The sequence below is a fragment of the Doryrhamphus excisus genome, linkage group LG9 (genome assembly GCF_037039965.1).
Source record: "Doryrhamphus excisus strain RoL-2023G ecotype Guam linkage group LG9, RoL_Dexc_Guam_v1.1, whole genome shotgun sequence".
Classification (NCBI taxonomy): Eukaryota; Metazoa; Chordata; class Actinopteri; order Syngnathiformes; family Syngnathidae; genus Doryrhamphus; species Doryrhamphus excisus.
The window spans coordinates 5,277,500-5,296,153 of record NC_136365.1 but is presented as its reverse complement, the minus strand read 5'-3'; the positions used below and the strand labels follow the sequence as shown (position 1 = coordinate 5,296,153).

Below are 18,654 nucleotides of genomic sequence, written 5' to 3'. Positions count from 1 at the left end.
AGGCCAGACCACTGTCGCCAGACTCTGTTTCTTCAGACATGGCCCTTGATACCTTATTTTGCCACAGAGCATTGACTCCAGATTCTGTTACCTCGGATCTGGATACGTCGCTCCTTCGGGATTGGTTGTTAGACTTCAGAGCATCTTCCCCAGAGTCTGTGATATCCCTAGAGAAGATAGCTTTCTGTCCTGAAAGTTTTGATGAAAACAAAAACCAACATTGTAATTATTATTTAAGCTACTTTGAAGATAGGCCAGGTACACCTCTGTCGACAGTGTCTGATGTTGAGTATTCTGAATTCTGTCTCAATGATCTATTTGACGACAGCAGGCCAGAATCACCAGAGTCTCTTCTATCAGAAGATATAGTTTCAGCTGATCAAGTCACAGTAAGTGCATGCCAGCCTCAGTCTTTCGCAAAGCCTCTCACCTATGCAGATGTCGTGCGAGGCATTGCATACGAAAAGCAAGCAGAACCCTGGTCTGAAGTCAAGACATTTGAGTCTCGTCCTATTGTGCTGTCATCAGACTCCCTCGATGCGTGGTCTGATTACTCTTGTGAGGAATTGATCACAGAGGTGAGACCACATTCTCCAGAATCTGTAGTTTCTCGATGCGAATGCAGTGTCCTTTCTCCTGACTCTCCTGTTCCCCTTTTTGACGTCGCCCATATCGAATACCGTGACCAATGTTTCAACCAAAGGTCATACACACCGGAATCCCTTGTGTCTGATTGGGAAGAGAAGGATCTGTGTCTCACCAATCTTTTTGATGAGGCCAGATCACTGTCGCCAGACTCTGTTTCTTCAAAAATGGCCCTTGATACCTTATTTTGCCACAGAGCATTGACTCCAGATTCTGATACCTCGGATCTGCATATGTCGCTCCTTCGGGACTGGTTGTTAGACTTCAGAGCATCTTCCCCAGAGTCTGTGATAACCCTAGAGAAGAGTGCTTTCTGTCCTGAAAGTTTTGATCATTGTAATTATTATTTAAGCTACTCTGAAGATAGGCCAGCTACACCTCTGTCGACAGTGTCTGATGTTGAGCATTCTGAATTGTGTCTCAATGATCTATTTGACGACAGCAGACCAGAATCACCAGAGTCTGTTTTGTCAGAAGATATAGTTTCAGCTGATCAATTCACAGTAAGTGCATGCCAGCCTCAGCCTTGCTCAAGGCCTCTCACCTATGCAGATGTTGTGCGAGGCATTGCACATGAAAAGCTAGCAGATTCCATGTCTGAAGTAAAAACATTTGAGTTTTGTCCGATTAATCTGTTGTCGGACTCCCTCGATGAGTGTCCTGACTCCTCTTCCAAGGAATTGATCACAGAGGTGAGACCTCATTCTCCGGAATCTGTAGTTTCTCGATGTGAATGCAGTGTCCTTTCTCCCGACTCTCCTGTTCCTCATTTTGATGTCGCCCAAATTGAATACCGTGACCAATGTTTCAACCAAAGGTCATACACACCGGAATCCCTTGCTTCTGATTGGGAAGAGAAGGATCTGTGTCTCACCAATCTTTTTGATGAGGCCAGACCACTGTCGCCGGACTCTGTTTCATCAGACAAGGCCCTTGATACCTTATTTTGCCACAGAGCATTGACTCCAGATTCTGTTACCTCAGATCTGGATTCGTCGCTCCTTCGTGACTGGTTGTTTGACTTCAGAGCATCTTCCCCAGACTCTGTGATATCCCTAGAGAAGAGAACTTTCTGTCCTGAAAGTTTTGTTAAAAACAAAAACCAACATTGTAATTATTATTTACGCTACTCTGAAGATAGGCCAGCTACACCTCTGTCGACAGTGTCTGATGTTGATTATTCTGAATTCTGCCTTAATGACCTATTTGACGACAGCAGGCCAGTATCACCAGAGTCTGTTTTGTCAGAAGATAAAATTTCAGCTGATCAAGTCACAGTAAGTGCATGCCAGCCTCAGCCTTGCTCAAGGCCTCTCACCTATGCAGATGTCGTGCGAGGCATTCCACATGAAAAGCAAACAAAACCCTGGTCTGAAGTCAAGACATTTGAGTCTCGTCCTATTATGCTGTCATCGGACTCCCTCGATGAGTGGTCTGACTACTCTTCCGAGGAGTTGATCACAGAGGTGAGACCTCATTCTCCAGAATCTGTAGTTTCTCGATGTGAATGGACTGTCCTATCTCCTGACTCTCCTGTTCCTCATTTTGATGTCGCCCAAATTGAATACTGTGACCAATGTTTCAACAAAAGGTCATACACACCGGAATCCCTTGCTTCTGATTGGGAGGAGAAGGATCTGTGTCTTACCAATCTTTTTGATGAGGCCAGACCACTGTCGCCAGACTCTGTTTCTTCAGACATGGCCCTTGATACCTTATTTTGCCACAGAGCATTGACTCCAGATTCTGTTACCTCGGATCTGGATTTGTCGCTCCTCCGGGACTGGTTGTTAGACTTCAGAGCATCTTCCCCAGAGTCTGTGATATCCCTAGAGAAGAGAGCTTTCTGTCCTGAAAGTTTTGATCATTGTAATTATTATTTAAGCTACTCTGAAGATAGGCCAGCTACACCTCTGTCGACAGTGTCTGATATTGAGTATTCTGAATTCTGTCTCAAGGATCTTTTTGACGACAGCAGGCCAGAATCACCAGAGTCTGTTCTATCAGAAGATATAGTTTCAGCTGATCAAGTCACAGTAAGTGCATGCCAGCCTCAGCCTTGCTCAAAGCCTCTCACCTATGCAGATGTCGTGCGAGGTATTGTGTACGAAAAGCAAGCAGAACCCTGGTCTGAAGTAAAAACATTTGAGTTTTGTCCGATTAATGTATTGTCAGACTCCCTCGATGAGTGCCCTGACTATTTTTCAGAGGAATTGATCACAGAGTTGAGACCTCATTCTCCAGAATCTGTAGTTTCTCGATATGAATGCAGTGTCCTTTCTCCTGACTCTCCTGTTCCTCATTTTGATGTCGCCCAAATTGAATACCGTGACCAATGTTTCAACCAAAGGTCATACACACCGGAATCCCTTGCTTCTGATTGGGAAGAGAAGGATCTGTGTCTCACCAATCTTTTTGATGAGGCCAGACCACTGTCGCCAGACTCTGTTTCATCAGACAAGGCCCTTGATACCTTATTTTGCCACAGAGCATTGACTCCAGATTCTGTTACCTCAGATCTGGATTCGTCGCTCTTTCCGGACTGGTTGTTAGATTTCAGAGCATCTTCCCCAGAGTCTGTGATATCCCTAGAGAAGAGAGCTTTATGTCCTGAAAGTTTTGATCATTGTAATTATTATTTAAGCTACTCTGAAGATAGGCCAGCTACACCTCTGTCGACAGTGTCTGATGTTGAGTATTCTGAATTCTGTCTCAAGGCTCTTTTTGACGACAGCAGGCCAGAATCACCAGAGTCTGTTCTATCAGAAGATATAGTTTCAGCTGATCAAGTCACAGTAAGTGCATGCCAGCCTCAGCCTTGCTCAAGGCCTCTCACCTATGCAGATGTCGTGCGAGGCATTGCACATGAAAAGCAAGCATATTCCATGTCTGAAGTAAAAACATTTGAGTTTTGTCCGATTAATCTTTTGTCAGACTCCCTCGATGAGTGGTCTGACTACTCTTCCGAGGAGTTGATCACAGTGGTGAGACCTCATTCTCCAGAATCTGTAGTTTCTCAATGTGAATGCAGTGTCCTTTCTCCTGATTCGCCTGTTCCTTATTTTGATGTCGCCCAAATTGAATACCGTGACCAATGTTTCAACCAAAGGTCATACACACCGGAATCCCTTGCTTCTGATTGGGAAGAGAAGGATCTGTGTCTAACCAATCTTTTTGACGAGGCCAGACCACTGTCGCCAGACTCTGTTTCTTCAGACATGGCCCTTGATACCTTATTTTGCCACAGAGCATTGACTCCAGATTCTGTTACCTCGGATCTGGATACGTCGCTCCTTCGGGACTGGTTGTTAGACTTCAGAGCATCTTCCCCAGAGTCTGTGATATCCCTAGAGAAGAGAGATTTCTGTCCTGAAAGTTTTGATGAAAACAAAAAACAACATTGTAATTATTATTTAAGCTACTCTGAAGATAGGCCAGCTACACCTCTGTCGACAGTGTCTGATGTTGAGTATTTTGAATTCTGTCTCAAGGATCTTTTTGACGACTGCAGGCCAGAATCACCAGAGTCTGTTTTGTCAGAAGATATAGTTTCAGCTGATAAAGTCACAGTAAGTGCATGCCAGCCTCAGTCTTTCGCAAAGACTCTCACCTATGCAGATGTCGTGCGAGGCATTCCACATGAAAAGCAAGCAGAACCCTGGTCTGAAGTCAAGACATTTGAGTCTCATCCTATTATGCTGTCATCGGACTCCCTCGAAGAGTGGTCTGACTACTCTTCAGAAGAATTGATCACAGAGGTGAGATCTCATTCTCCAGAATCAGTCGTTTCTCGATGTGAATGGACTGTCCTATCTCCTGACTCTCCTGTTCCTCATTTTGATGTCGCCCAAATTGAATACCGTGACCAATTATTCAACCAAAGGTCATACACACCGGAATCCCTTGCTTCTGATTGGGAAGAGAAGGATCTGTGTCTCACCAATCTTTTTGAAGAGACCAGACCACTGTCGCCAGACTCTGTTTCTTCAGACATGGCCCTTGATACCTTATTTTGCCACAGAGCATTGACTCCAGATTCTGTTACCTCGGATCTGGATACTTTGCTCCTTCGGGATTGGTTGTTAGACTTCAGAGCATCTTCCACAGAGTCTGTGATATCCCTAGAGAAGAGAGCATTCTGTCCTGAAAGTTTTGATGAAAACAAAAACCAACATTGTAATTATTATTTAAGCTACTTTGAAGATAGGCCAGCTACACCTCTGTCGACAGTGTCTGATGTTGAGTATTCTGAATTGTGTCTCAATGATCTATTTGACGACAGCAGGCCAGAATCACCAGAGTCTGTTCTATCAGAAGATATAATTTCGGCTGATAAAGTCACAGTAAGTGCATGCCAGCCTCAGTCTTTCGCAAAGCCTCTCACCTACGCAGATGTCGTGCGAGGCATTGCATATGAAAAGCAAGCAGAACCCTGGTCTGAAGTCAAGACATTTGAGTCTCATCCTATTGTGCTGTCATCAGACTCCCTCGATGATTGGTCTGACTACTCTTCCGAGGAGTTGATCACAGAGGTGAGACCTCATTCTCCAGAATCTGTAGTTTCTCAATGTGAATGCAGTGTCCTTTCTCCTGACTCGCCTGTTCCTCATTTTGATGTCGCCCAAATTGAATACCATGACCAATGTTTCAACCAAAGGTCATACACACCGGAATCCCTTGCTTCTGATTGGGAAGAGAAGGATCTGTGTCCCACCAATCTTTTTGATGAGGCCAGACCACTGTCGCCAGACTCTGTTTCTTCAGACATGGCCCTTGATACCTTATTTTGCCACAGAGCATTGACTCCAGATTCTGTTACCTCGGATCTGGATACGTCGCTTCTTCGGGACTGGTTGTTAGACTTCAGAGCATCTTCCCCAGAGTCTGTGATATCCCTAGAGAAGAGAGATTTCTGTCCTGAAAGTTCTGATGAAAACAAAAAACAACATTGTAATTATTATTTAAGCTACTCTGAAGATAGGCCAGCTACACCTCTGTCGACAGTGTCTGATGTTGAGTATTCTGAATTCTGTCTCAAGGAGCTTTTTGACGACAGCAGGCCAGAATCACCAGAGTCTGTTCTATCAGAAGATATAGTTTCCGCTGATCAAGTCACAGTAAGTGCATGCCAGCTTCAGTTTTTCGCAAAGCCTCTCACCTATGCAGATGTCGTGCGAGGCATTGCATATGAAAAGCAAGCAGAACCCTGGTCTGAAGTCAAGACATTTGAGTCTCATCCTATTGTGCTGTCATCAGACTCCCTCGATGATTGGTCTGACTACTCTTCCGAGGAGTTGATCACAGTGGTGAGACCTCATTCTCCAGAATCTGTAGTTTCTCGATGTGAATGCAGTGTCCTTTCTCCTGACTCTCCTGTTCCCCTTTTTGACGTCGCCCAAATCGAATACCGTGACCAATGTTTCAACCAAAGGTCATACACACCGGAATCCCTTGCTTCTGATTGGGAAGAGAAGGATCTGTGTCTCACCAATCTTTTTGATGAGGCCAGACCACTGTCGCCAGACTCGGTTTCTTCAGACATGGCCCTTGATACCTTATTTTGCCACAGAGCATTGACTCCAGATTCTGATACCTCGGATCTGGATACTTCACTCCTTCGGGACTGGTTGTTGGACTTCAGAGCATCTTCCCCAGAGTCTGTGATATCCCTAGAGAAGAGAGCATTCTGTCCTGAAAGTTTTGATGAAAACAAAAACCAACATTGTAATTATTATTTAAGCTACTCTGAAGATAGGCCAGCTACACCTCTGTCGACAGTGTCTGATGTTGAGTATTCTGAATTGTGTCTCAATGATCTATTTGACGACAGCAGGCCAGAATCACCAGAGTCTCTTCTATCAGAAGATATAATTTCGGCTGATCAAGTCACAGTAAGTGCATGCCAGCCTCAGTCTTTCGCAAAGCCTCTCACCTACGCAGATGTCGTGCGAGGCATTGCATATGAAAAGCAAGCAGAACCCTGGTCTGAAGTCAAGACATTTGAGTCTCATCCTATTGTGCTGTCATCAGACTCCCTCGATGATTGGTCTGACTACTCTTCCGAGGAGTTGATCACAGAGGTGAGACCTCATTCTCTAGAATCCGTAGTTTCTCAATGTGAATGCAGTGTCCTTTCTCCTGACTCGCCTGTTCCTCATTTTGATGTCGCCCAAATCGAATACCGTGACCAATGTTTCAACCAAAGGTCATACACACCGGAATCCCTTGCTTCTGATTGGGAAGAGAAGGATCTGTGTCCCACCAATCTTTTTGATGAGGCCAGACCACTGTCGCCAGACTCTGTTTCTTCAGACATGGCTCTTGATACCTTATTTTGCCACAGAGCATTGACTCCAGATTCTGTTACCTCGGATCTGGATACGTCGCTTCTTCGGGACTGGTTGTTAGACTTCAGAGCATCTTCCCCAGAGTCTATGATATCCCTAGAGAAGAGAGATTTCTGTCCTGAAAGTTTTGATGAAAACAAAAAACAACATTGTAATTATTATTTAAGCTACTCTGAAGATAGGCCAGCTACACCTCTGTCGACAGTGTCTGATGTTGAGTATTCTGAATTCTGTCTCAAGGAGTTTTTTGACGACAGCAGGCCAGAATCACCAGAGTCTGTTCTATCAGAAGATATAGTTTCAGCTGATCAAGTCACAGTAAGTGCATGCCAGCTTCAGTTTTTCGCAAAGCCTCTCACCTATGCAGATGTCGTACGACGCATTGCATACGAAAAGGAAGCAGAACCCTGGTCTGAAGTCAAGACATTTGAGTCTCATCCTATTATGCTGTCATCGGACTCCCTCGATGAGTGGTCTGACTACTCTTCTGAGGAATTGATCACAGAAGTGAGACCACATTCTCCAGAATCTGTAGTTTCTCGATGTGAATGCAGTGTCCTTTCTCTTGACTCTCCTGTTGCCTTTTTTGACATCGCCCAAATCGAATACCGTGACCAATGTTTCAACCAAAGGTCATACACACCGGAATCCCTTGCTTCTGATCGGGAAGAGAAGGATCTGTGTCTCACCAATCTTTTTGATGAGGCCAGACCACTGTCGCCAGACTCTGTTTCTTCATCCACGGCCCTTGATACCTTATTTTGCCGCAGAGCATTGACTCCAGATTCTGTTACCTCGGATCTGGATTCGTCGCTCCTTCGGGACTGGTTGTTAGACTTCAGAGCATCTTCCCCAGAGTCTGTGATATCCCTAGAGAAGACAGCTTTCTGTCCTGAAAGTTTTGATGAAAACAAAAACCAACATTGTAATTATTATTTAAGCTACTTTGAAGATAGGCCAGCTACACCTCTGTCGACAGTGTCTGATGTTGAGTATTCTGAATTGTGTCTCAATGATCTATTTGACGACAGCAGGCCAGAATCACCAGAGTCTGTTCTATCAGAAGATATAGTTTCAGCTGATCAAGTCACAGTAAGTGCATGCCAGCCTCAGCCTTGCTTAAGGCCTCTCACCTATGCAGATGTCGTGCGAGGCATTGCACATGAAAAGCAAGCAGAACCCTGGTCTGAAGTCAAGACATTTGAGTCTCGTCCTATTGTGCTGTCATCAGACTCCCTCGATGAGTGGTCTGACTACTCTTCCAAGGAATTGATCACAGAGGTGAGACCTCATTCTCCAGAATCTGAAGTTTCTCAATGTGAATGCAGTGTCCTATCTCCTGACTCTCCTGTTCCTCATTTTGATGTCGCCCAAATTGAATACCATGACCAATTATTCAACCAAAGGTCATACACACCGGAATCCCTTGCTTCTGATTGGGAAGAGAAGGATCTGTGTCTCACCAATCTTTTTGATGAGGCCAGACCACTGTCGCCAGACTCTGTTTCTTCAGACATGGCCCTTGATACCTTATTTTGCCGCAGAGCATTGACTCCAGATTCTGTTACCTCGGATCTGGATACGTCGCTTCTTCGGGACTGGTTGTTAGACTTCAGAGCATCTTCCCCAGAGTCTGTGATATCCCTAGAGAAGAGAGATTTCTGTCCTGAAAGTTTTGATGAAAACAAAAAACAACATTGTAATTATTATTTAAGCTACTCTGACGATAGGCCAGCTACACCTCTGTCGACAGTGTCTGATGTTGAGTATTCTGAATTCTGTCTCAAGGAGCTTTTTGACGACAGCAGGCCAGAATCACCAGAGTCTGTTCTATCAGAAGATATAGTTTCAGCTGATCAAGTCACAGTAAGTGCATGCCAGCTTCAGTTTTTCGCAAAGCCTCTCACCTATGCAGATGTCGTACGAGGCATTGCATACGAAAAGTTAGCAGAACCCTGGTCTGAAGTCAAGACATTTGAGTCTCATCCTATTATGCTGTCATCGGACTCCCTCGATGAGTGGTCTGACTACTCTTCTGAGGAATTGATCACAGAGGTGAGACCTCATTCTCCAGAATCTGTAGTTTCTCGATGTGAATGCAGTGTCCTATCTCCTGACTCGCCTGTTCCTCATTTTGATGTCGCCCAAATTGAATACCATGACCAATTATTCAACCAAAGGTCATACACACCGGAATCCCTTGCTTCTGATTGGGAAGAGAAGGATCTGTGTCTCACCAATCTTTTTGATGAGGCCAGACCACTGTCGCCAGACTCTGTTTCTTCAGACATGGCCCTTGATACCTTATTTTGCCGCAGAGCATTGACTCCAGATTCTGTTACCTCGGATCTGGATACGTCGCTCCTTCGAGACTGGTTGTTAGACTTCAGAGCATCTTCCCCAGAGTCTGTGATATCCCTAGAGAAGACAGCTTTCTGTCCTGAAAGTTTTGATGAACACAAAAAACATTATTGTAATTATTTTTTAAGCTACTCTGAAGATAGGCCAGCTACACCTCTGTCGACAGTGTCTGATGTTGAGTATTCTGAATTCTGTCTCAATGATCTATTCGATGACAGCAGGCCAGAATCACCAGAGTCTGTTTTGTCAGAAGATATAGTTTTAGCTGATCAAGTCACAGTAAGTGCATGCCAACCTCGGTCTTGCTCAAGGCCTCTCACCTATGTATATATAAAGCACAAACATTACCATAATAAGTTAATATCAACTTTGTTTGATCCCCCATATAAAGGAAAATGTTCTTTTTGCAATTTTTTTTCAGAATTGAATATTGAAAAACAACAGAAACATGATTCTTACCTGTCACATGAAGTATCCCCATGCGTCGATAATATTTCGGATGCTAAACCTCCAGATGAACACTTCACTTGTCCCACTAACAAATCAGTTTTACCAAAATGTGATCCAGATTCTCACATTTTTGTTACGTCTTCATGCGTAAAATCTGCTGCTTCTTTCAATCCTGTTATTGACAGTAAATTCTGTGATTCATTTCCACAATCATATTACAGGCTACCTGTATGCGATAAGTTGTCAGAAAATTCCTCTATTTCAAATGATTTCAATGTGTTGAATCAAAATTGCACTGCTGATAAAGAGCCGATAAAATCGAATTCTTTCAAATCCATTGTACATGACAGTGGGAGTCAAACCACTGTGTTCCATGAAAACCTTTCATTTCAGTCATTTGATTCTAATTCAAGATCCCCCTTTGAAATTGCCGATACAGGTGAACGTTTAGCTCCAAGCCTTGCATACAAACCAGTCTTAGGGAGATTAATGGCACATGTACATGATCCAGTGTTTAAGGGGAAACATGAAAGTGATAAAGTTGTGTTAGCTCATACAATGCATCAGAAATGCTTTGAAAAACCTGGACTGAATGAGGCCGTGACATATGGCCATAGACTACAATTGAGTCACATGCCATCTGTCAAAGAAAACATGGACTCTCATCATACTGTCAAAAGGGAGGAGGCCTTCAGTGAACAAACAAAGACGCACAGACCACGTGTCCATGAACTTAAGGGTACTGACCCAAAATCCCCATTAATGACGACACACAGCCAAGAGTTGTTTGGCAAGGACATGAAAAGACAATCAGTGACAAAGGACAAGAGCAAAAAGCCCTTTCTGCCGGTAAGACAGCAGAAGGTCTTGCAGTCTTGCTCACCAGAGAATGCAGTGTTGCTTGGCATCTTTAATAATTATGGCAGCACATAATATAGGAATGAACTATTTGCCTAAAGCTTTCACTAATTGCACACAATCTGCCGTGGTGTGTTCACATTAAATCAGAAGTAATGATGATGTACAAAAGTGTTCCATCTACTTTTAGAATTACTATGAAGACAAGTCAGCCATGTACTCGTCTGAAAGGATGCATGTCCACTATCATGTCACACAAAGTTCACTTTGTGCCCCATCTTTTTTTAATGTGTTACATTTTCAAAGGCATATTCACATCCACTATGCTATTGACAATCAATTGAAATTCTTAATCAATATAATGTAAATTGTTTTTAGGGGTATGTTTTGGTTCTTATTAACAGTTCTGAAGTACCACTGGAATGACCCAGAGAAAATCATAGGGGCTATAAGTGAATTTCTGCATCGGAAGCAGTGCTTGGACACCTGGCCTTGACAAAATGCATGCTTCATTTAACTCTTTCATTCTTCAGCAATCATAAATTTTCATCATTTCATCATTTTGTCCCATTCCATAATTTTCTGCAGGTATCAACAGCATCTTCCCAGGCAAATCTTTCCGAACCGACAGAACAAAGAGATCATGGTTTAGAGCACGTTATGACTGTGAGACCATCAATGTATCATGACACAAACACACTTTTCTCTGAAAATATAGAATTACCCATTGCAGGTACTTTTTATCTAAGCAAAACACAATCTGAGATCACAGTAACCAGTAGCTCGAGGGATGACAAAGATCTGCTGTTTCCCGAACACAGCGAAGAGTTTGGCTTCATGATAAAAGACTCAGTTGACGATATTATCACATCATCAAATGCCATACCAACTGAACAAAGTTTTGGGTCCCCACAGCTTGACCAACTTGTGTCAGATCGAGAAGAAATGAAAGACCAGTTTGGACCAGAGGAATTTTGCCCACTTCTGTCGGATCCCAACAACGGAGGCTCTGACGTTGATCAGATTGATGACTTTAAAGACCTGCAACCTGAAACTGGGTACCCCACAGAGGAAAGCAAGACTCTAAGTGTCGGTGTGTTTCAACATCTCGTATCACCCTCTAAGGTTCTCCCAAAACTGGAATCTCCCCAGGAAGGCTATGAAATTTTGGAGCAATCACTGATTTCAGATTTTGCTTCAAATGTAGTTGAAAATGTCAAATATGATGAATCTACAGCATCTTTTCCCATAGTTTCTGTAGAGACTCCAAGTCAGGATTGGGAGGAACATTTATTCAGCCATAACCGCCAATGCCAAGAACATGAAAAAGAAGAAACATCAAGGAAGCGTTTCCAAGGTTTCCAAGAAACCTCAAATATTCAGAACGAAGATTCTTCCCCAGACTCAGAATCTAATATATTGGTGGAAACAGCACCACCATCTTCTGAAAGACAGTTTAGCTTTGAGGAACTGATACCGTGTCCCACCTCAACCAAGTCTGAGATGTCCTCAGATGGCATTAGTCCACATGTGCAGCATTTGGAGACTTCTGCAAGACAAAACCAAGAGGAACAGATGCCACGCCTTTCCTCAGCAGAGTCTGAAACACCCACAGTTGAGATGATTCCAAGGTCTAGTGTGCAATATCTGGAAACATCTGAAAGAAAGTTAATCTTTGGGGAAGTGACATCGACTGATAATTCCTCAGATGTAATTAGTTCAAGGGCTGTGTTTCAACATCCAGAAGAGTATCTGACTCCGGTGGACTATAAGGTACCTGATTCTAAGCCCTGCATAGTTAAAACCAACACTCAGTCATCAACTTCTAATGAGGAGTGTAACATACTTCCTGATTATGCAGAGAGTGGTTCTGCTACAAACACCTTTCCTCGAATAACACCAGAATATGAAGATGTCGTCCATAGTGGTACATATGCCCAAGCCTGTGAATACTCCGATTTAGAACCTTTCTTTGACTGCAAGCAAGCTGCATCGGATTTTGCAGAGACTGAGCTGGATGAGCCAAGGTTCAGATCAATCTCAAGTAAAGGTCAGCCTGGGGATTATGTCAGTCACCGCGGAAAGAAAGAACATGTGTTGCTGTCCTCTGGAAGTGAAGACTGGGAGGATGCTCCTGTTGTCCAAGAGGCTTCCCATACTGTACCCAAGAAGAGTGAAGACATCTTGGAAGCAGAAGAATTCACTTTGTGTGAGCTGCCCAGCTCTGAAATTGGAATATATGATGAAGCAAATACTCTGACAAGGGTAAGGCAGAGCATATTTAGCTTGGCCTTGCAAGCTTTTCCTGAGGCTTAGCTTAACTAATATTATATTTGCTTCATAAGGAGTGACTGCAAACTCTGACCAATGGATGGAATCCTCATAACACTTATTTTTATTTCTCATTTCACTAGTTCTAACTAAGCATGGCGTCATTCTCACATAAAACTACAGCTACTGTACATCTTACATTTAATTGCCTGTGAGATCATTAAGTATATAGTAAATATCAGCGTGGTATTTTGTGTTTTAATCAAAGTTATGATGGACTGTTCGGTGCAAGATGTGAATTATTAGAAATCCCTGAAAAGTACATCATATCACCTTGCTTGCTTTGCTTCATGTATTCATTCAATTTATGTTCTTTCATTGTGATGGATTTTGTTTTACTTGGTCAGGAGATCAACGCAGAGCTCAGCTCAATGTCAGAAAGTTCAGATGATGAATTTTTGAGTACCAGAATTGTACGAAGGAGAGTTGTCATTCAGGTATCCACCCCAACATGATTGATGGTGGATGGAGCATGACAGGTGTGATTGTAACTGTACTAGGTGTTGAAAGTGAACTTTCGATGGCCATCTAACCAGTTTTAGACTAACCAAAGTAGATGACATATGCAGTTTCGCTGTAATTTTGCACACAGATTTTCTGCAGAGAATGTGTTTGTTCTCTAATTTCTGAAATATATTTACCCTTTTTCCACATGCTTTTATAGTAAATATTTTAACATCCCGAACATTACTAATAATTTGTCTTGTTTCCATTCCAGGCTGATGAAATGCCTGAAATTCCAAGCCAGTCTGTGACAGAGGAAAAGTACAAAGATGAAAATGGCCACATTGTTGTCAGAAAGGTATCTTATGTGTACTTCAACTGGTTTTGTATCACTGATTATGGTAATGGTAATGGTTTTATTTCATTTGAACATGCATCAGATTACAATTGAACGCATCACATAATCAGTTCACAGGTCCACATGTCCAAAAGGAGTAGGAAGAAGCAAAGCTTATTAAATCCTACCCCTCCATCTGGTACTTTTACAATCAGTAACTGTTACATTTGTTCACTTCCTGCTTTCCATAATACAGTTTAAGGTGTTTTTTTTGTTTTTTTTTGTTTTTTTTTAATAATGCACCTCATACCAAAGTACGAGGTGATATGACCATACAATGACATAATGGGTACCATAGTAACCGTCAATATAGTGATATATACTATATATATATATATAGCACATCACGACTATGACGTGATTATTGGAAGCATTGGCTGAACTGGACTGAAATCATGTTTTTTCCATACGACATTTTCATCAGATTTCTAGAAAAATTATTCGCAAGTGTGTTTCTTCTGATGGTGTGGAGCGTGAGGAGGTCTCAATTGAGGGAACCCCACAGGGGTCCGTCAGTGTTGCGGAGGGAGACGGCTACTCCAAAGTAGTGAAACGCACTGTACTAAAGAGTGATGGAGACCATACAGAGGTGAATTTGTGTTTATCATGATTGTTGTTTGTCTTTTAATTCCCTATTCCATATTTGTCATTTTACATTGATAGAATCTCCAAACGTATATTTATTGTTTGTTGCCTAGGTAACATTTTCTGAATGTGAGGGTTTCTCAACATCCCAACAAGAGACGTCTGGGATCCGTAAAGTCAGTCTGGCAGAAAGAACCACAGTAGTCGAAGGTAAAAGAACAGTGACACACAAAGGAGACATGTCGTTGGCTTCTGACCTCCCCTCAGCCCAGGAGGACTTCAAACAGGTTCGTATTCTCGTGCTTTTTATGTTCTTCTCAATATACCGTAATGAAACAAATCATCTAGTTTTGGTTTGATTTATGGTTTCCTTCAAAACAACCAGGCTTTAGATTATATGGGTGGTTTAACCAGAGAAGAACTTCCTCATGTGGTAGAAAGTGAGACCGTCAAAGAGGATGGAACTGTGGTCAGAAGGTGTGGCGTGTATGTGGTTTTGTGTGCTGTGACTGACTGCTCCTCTGTAGGTTTATTACTAACTATTGTGTTTTACATTCTTTAACATAAAATTAATTGGAGACATTTAGAATTGTGTTGTAATGAATATATGATGGGGTGGCACGACGGTCTAGTGGTTAGCGCGCAGACCTCACAGCTAGGAGACCAGGGTTCAATTCCACCCTTGGCCATCTCTGTGTGGAGTTTGCATGTTCTCCCTGTGCATGCGTGAGTTTTCTCTGGGTACTCCGGTTTCCTCCCACATTCCAAAAACATGCTAGGTTAATTGGTATGAATGTGAGTGTGAATGGTTGTTTGTCTATATGTGCCCTGTGATTGGCTGGCGACCAGTCCAGGGTGTACCCCGCCTCTGTCCCAAAGACAGCTGGGATAGGCTCCAGCACCCCCCGCGACACTCGTGAAGAAAAGCGGTAGAAAATGAATGAATGAATAGAAATGAATGTTGTAATGAATATATGATGGGGTGGCACGGTGGTCTAGTGGTTAGCGCTAGGAGACCAGGGTTCAATTCCACCCTTGGCCATCTCTGTTTGCATGTTCTCCCTGTGCATGCGTGGGTTTTCTCCGGGTACTCCGGTTTCCTCCCACATTCCAAAAACATGCTAGGTTAATTGGCGACTCCAAATTGTCCATAGGTATGAATGTGAGTGTGAATGGTTGTTTGTCTATATGTGCCCTGTGATTGGTGTGCCCCGCCTCTCGCCCAAAGACAGCTGGGACCGCGACCCTTGTGAGGAAAAAGCGGTAGAAAATGAATGAATGAATGAATATATGATGATGTCCAGACAAAAGTCTTGGGGATGACATAAGAAGTTTTTGAAGGGTTACACGGACATGATACAGATCTACCTGACAGTCAAGAGACCTGGGTTCAAATTTCCATTCTCACACATCAATGTGGAGTTTGCATGTTCACACTAAGGGCCTGCATGACCGCATCTCAGCATCCATATAAAATGATTCATTTTCTGACCTCCTTGTTTTTGGTCTTCTCCGTGTGCAGGGCCCACATGCGTAAAGGTCAGACCCTCAGACGGACAGTGGTGCAAGGAGCTGGGCAGCCCAAACAGGTCCTACTCGAGCAAGTGGACACCCCTACTAAAGGGTCCAAACCCCACGAACTCCAGCAGCATCTGCACCAGCTCTTTCATCACTACTACAAAGAAGAACCGGAGGACCACGATGGTGATGAAAAAGAGGAACAGTAGAAGAATGTGTAACGCACCCCCCTACTATTTTAAGGTCCCCCTACTACTTATCCTATGCATTTGCCACATGTAATCTCAGCGTGCACCGACAAGCTACCAGTCTTCCCATTTAATTAGGATAAAAATTATCCACTTTTCCTTGCTGACGTTGCATATTCATGAATTTCATTATTTTTGCCTTGTTTTTGTGACCAAAGAATAACGTTTTCCTGATCAATCTTAGGTTTCATGTCAACAAAGTCTTTTCATTATTCAACAAAAACATATTTAAAAAAAAGGAACAGTTTTATCCCACACCTCTTGAGGGTAAAGAAATCTGCAATCCATCTGCAAAATACCCTCCTTAGAGGGCACTTTTAATCACGTCAGGCTCAACTGCCTCTCACAGCCGGACTTTGTAGGATAACCTTTGCAAAGAATATTCACTGGACGAACAGTCTGAGTAAATGCGAGTGTATTTATTTAACTACTGCTGCTGCTGTTGTGTTTCTGTGTAGGCTATGTGTAATCTGTCTTTTGGGCATTCTGATATACGACAATTTAATCTAATCTAGACAATACCGACATTTGTAGCCTAGGAATGATTAATCAATCACGTGAAGTAGAGCAGGCATGACTAATCAACGTCGATCATTATGATCTTTGTCCATTTAACATTACTCATCTTTAGTTTTTACATTATATTTATAAACTTTTTCTTGGCACCGAGTCCTAACTGATTGATCATGGCTCTTATTGTGTGAATGTTGATCGTGTGAGTGAGTATTGCACCTGTACTGTTAGTCTTATATGTTTGTTGGTCCATGCATGACCCGGTTAGCATCTGCTTGGTCTGAGATTATTTTCAACACATTCTATGTCTTATTATAGATATTTATTTTCTAGATATGAGGGAAAAAACTGTTACAATGGTATAAAGCTGACCTTGGTGTCCAATAATTTGCCCATTTGGGGTACATTATTGATTTAAGGGTCCCAATTGGTTTGTTATTGTACCTCTCATTTGAGTCAGCGTCAGTTTGTTGTTATTTATTGTAAAATAAGTCACATTTTGCCATGAAAATGGGTAAAATTGTAGTATTTATGATTTATTTATTATTATTATTAACGTGTTGAGTGTGTGATTGTGAGTGAAAGTTTTGTTTTTTTTTTTGGAGTGACAAAAAGTATGCACTAATTTATGTACGCAAACTATAGAAACTATAGATTTATTTTACACAACCTGTATTTGCACTCCTGAATGTCAGGATGGAACACCTCCATGCTTTTTTGTGCACTGGCTGTGATAAAGTAAAGTATATCTTTTGTGTCATTTGTTTTGGCAGGACAAATTGAGTACGTGTAAGATAATGACACAAGCGAAAGGAGACGGGTTGGCTGCTTCAACAAAACATTATTCCCTCCCCCCGAGCATTGCTACTGTATGTAACTCAATCATGTCATGTATTTATGTCACTATCACTGTTTACTTTGTGATTTAGGGAGGATGAAATCATACTTTGTGGAAGTTCACTGTGACAGGTATATTTTTCATTTTGGAAAAAAAAAAAAAATGAGCGCCCCCTTTTTCTGTGATGCTGACAGTTATATACTCACATGATGCATATGTATAGATATCTATAAGGGCATGTATTGCTGTTCAAAATGATAAAACAAAATGGCTGCAGTGTGTTTATGGCTGATAAACGAAAGCTCAGAATAAAATTTGAAAAATGTCTTTTTGTGCCTCATCTATTTATATTTAATACTGGAGATGGATAGTAATAATAACTGGACTGGGCTGTTTATGACTTTTAAAAATCCATCTTATGACATTAATTAGCACGGTGTACGAGTGGTTGGCGTGCAGGTCACACAGCCAGGAGACCCGGACTCGATTCCTCGCTAAGGCATTTCTGTATCGAGTTTGCATGTTCTCCCCGTGTGTGGGGGAGTTTTCTATGGGTACTCCGGTCTGAAGACTTATAATCAACTCATCTTAGGCAAAAAAAATTAGGAAAAACATTTGCTTGCCATCGTTAACTGATTCAATACCAAAGATGAAGTCATACATTTTTATAAACCAAAATAAACCATATATTTCTATGTTTTTAACGAGTTTTTGACTAAAAGACGTGATGACACAACTCCCCGCTTATGCATTTGCTTCAGAGCAATTTTAAGCCACACAAACGACCACTAGGTGGCAGAAGTGGACGGAAGAAACACGCACAACCTTGAGGACAAAGTGAGAGAGAATGGATGAGTGTAGCATGCAGTTGGTTTCACACATCGTTCAGTTACAAATATGAAAATTGTTTTATTACAATTACAGTTTTTTACTTGTTTTAAAGTAAATGTTTCTCATAATACATTTTCACTGGAGGACTCAGCATAGAAAACGGATCTGCGTCTGTTCACCAGATGGAGCCAGAAGAGCACGGAACCCACGAGGCTGACGTCATTGCAGCGCCCCATGAATGCAATTGCGCAGATGCAGCGCATTATGGAATTTTTTTATCAAGTATAA

The 18,654-nt window shown here is 42.3% G+C and overlaps 1 protein-coding gene across 2 annotated transcripts in view; it reads left to right on the top strand.

Annotated features, from left to right (window-relative positions):
• The window catches only part of LOC131098204 (uncharacterized), a 69,830-nt gene extending 51,919 nt beyond the window's left edge, over nt 1–17,911 (top strand). Inside the window, exons 45-50 of one of the 2 annotated variants that reach the window (XM_078793279.1) lie at nt 11,250–11,327; nt 13,711–13,794; nt 14,258–14,422; nt 14,532–14,705; nt 14,804–14,895; nt 15,941–17,911. In XM_078793279.1, the coding sequence (XP_078649405.1) occupies nt 11,250–11,327; nt 13,711–13,794; nt 14,258–14,422; nt 14,532–14,705; nt 14,804–14,895; nt 15,941–16,145 (798 nt within the window). In that variant the 3' untranslated portion in view covers nt 16,146–17,911. The remainder of the gene's footprint in view (nt 1–11,249; nt 11,328–13,710; nt 13,795–14,257; nt 14,423–14,531; nt 14,706–14,803; nt 14,896–15,940) is intronic. The other variant, XM_058045948.2, reaches the window with a different exon arrangement.
• The last annotated feature ends 743 nt before the right edge of the window (nt 17,912–18,654 follow it).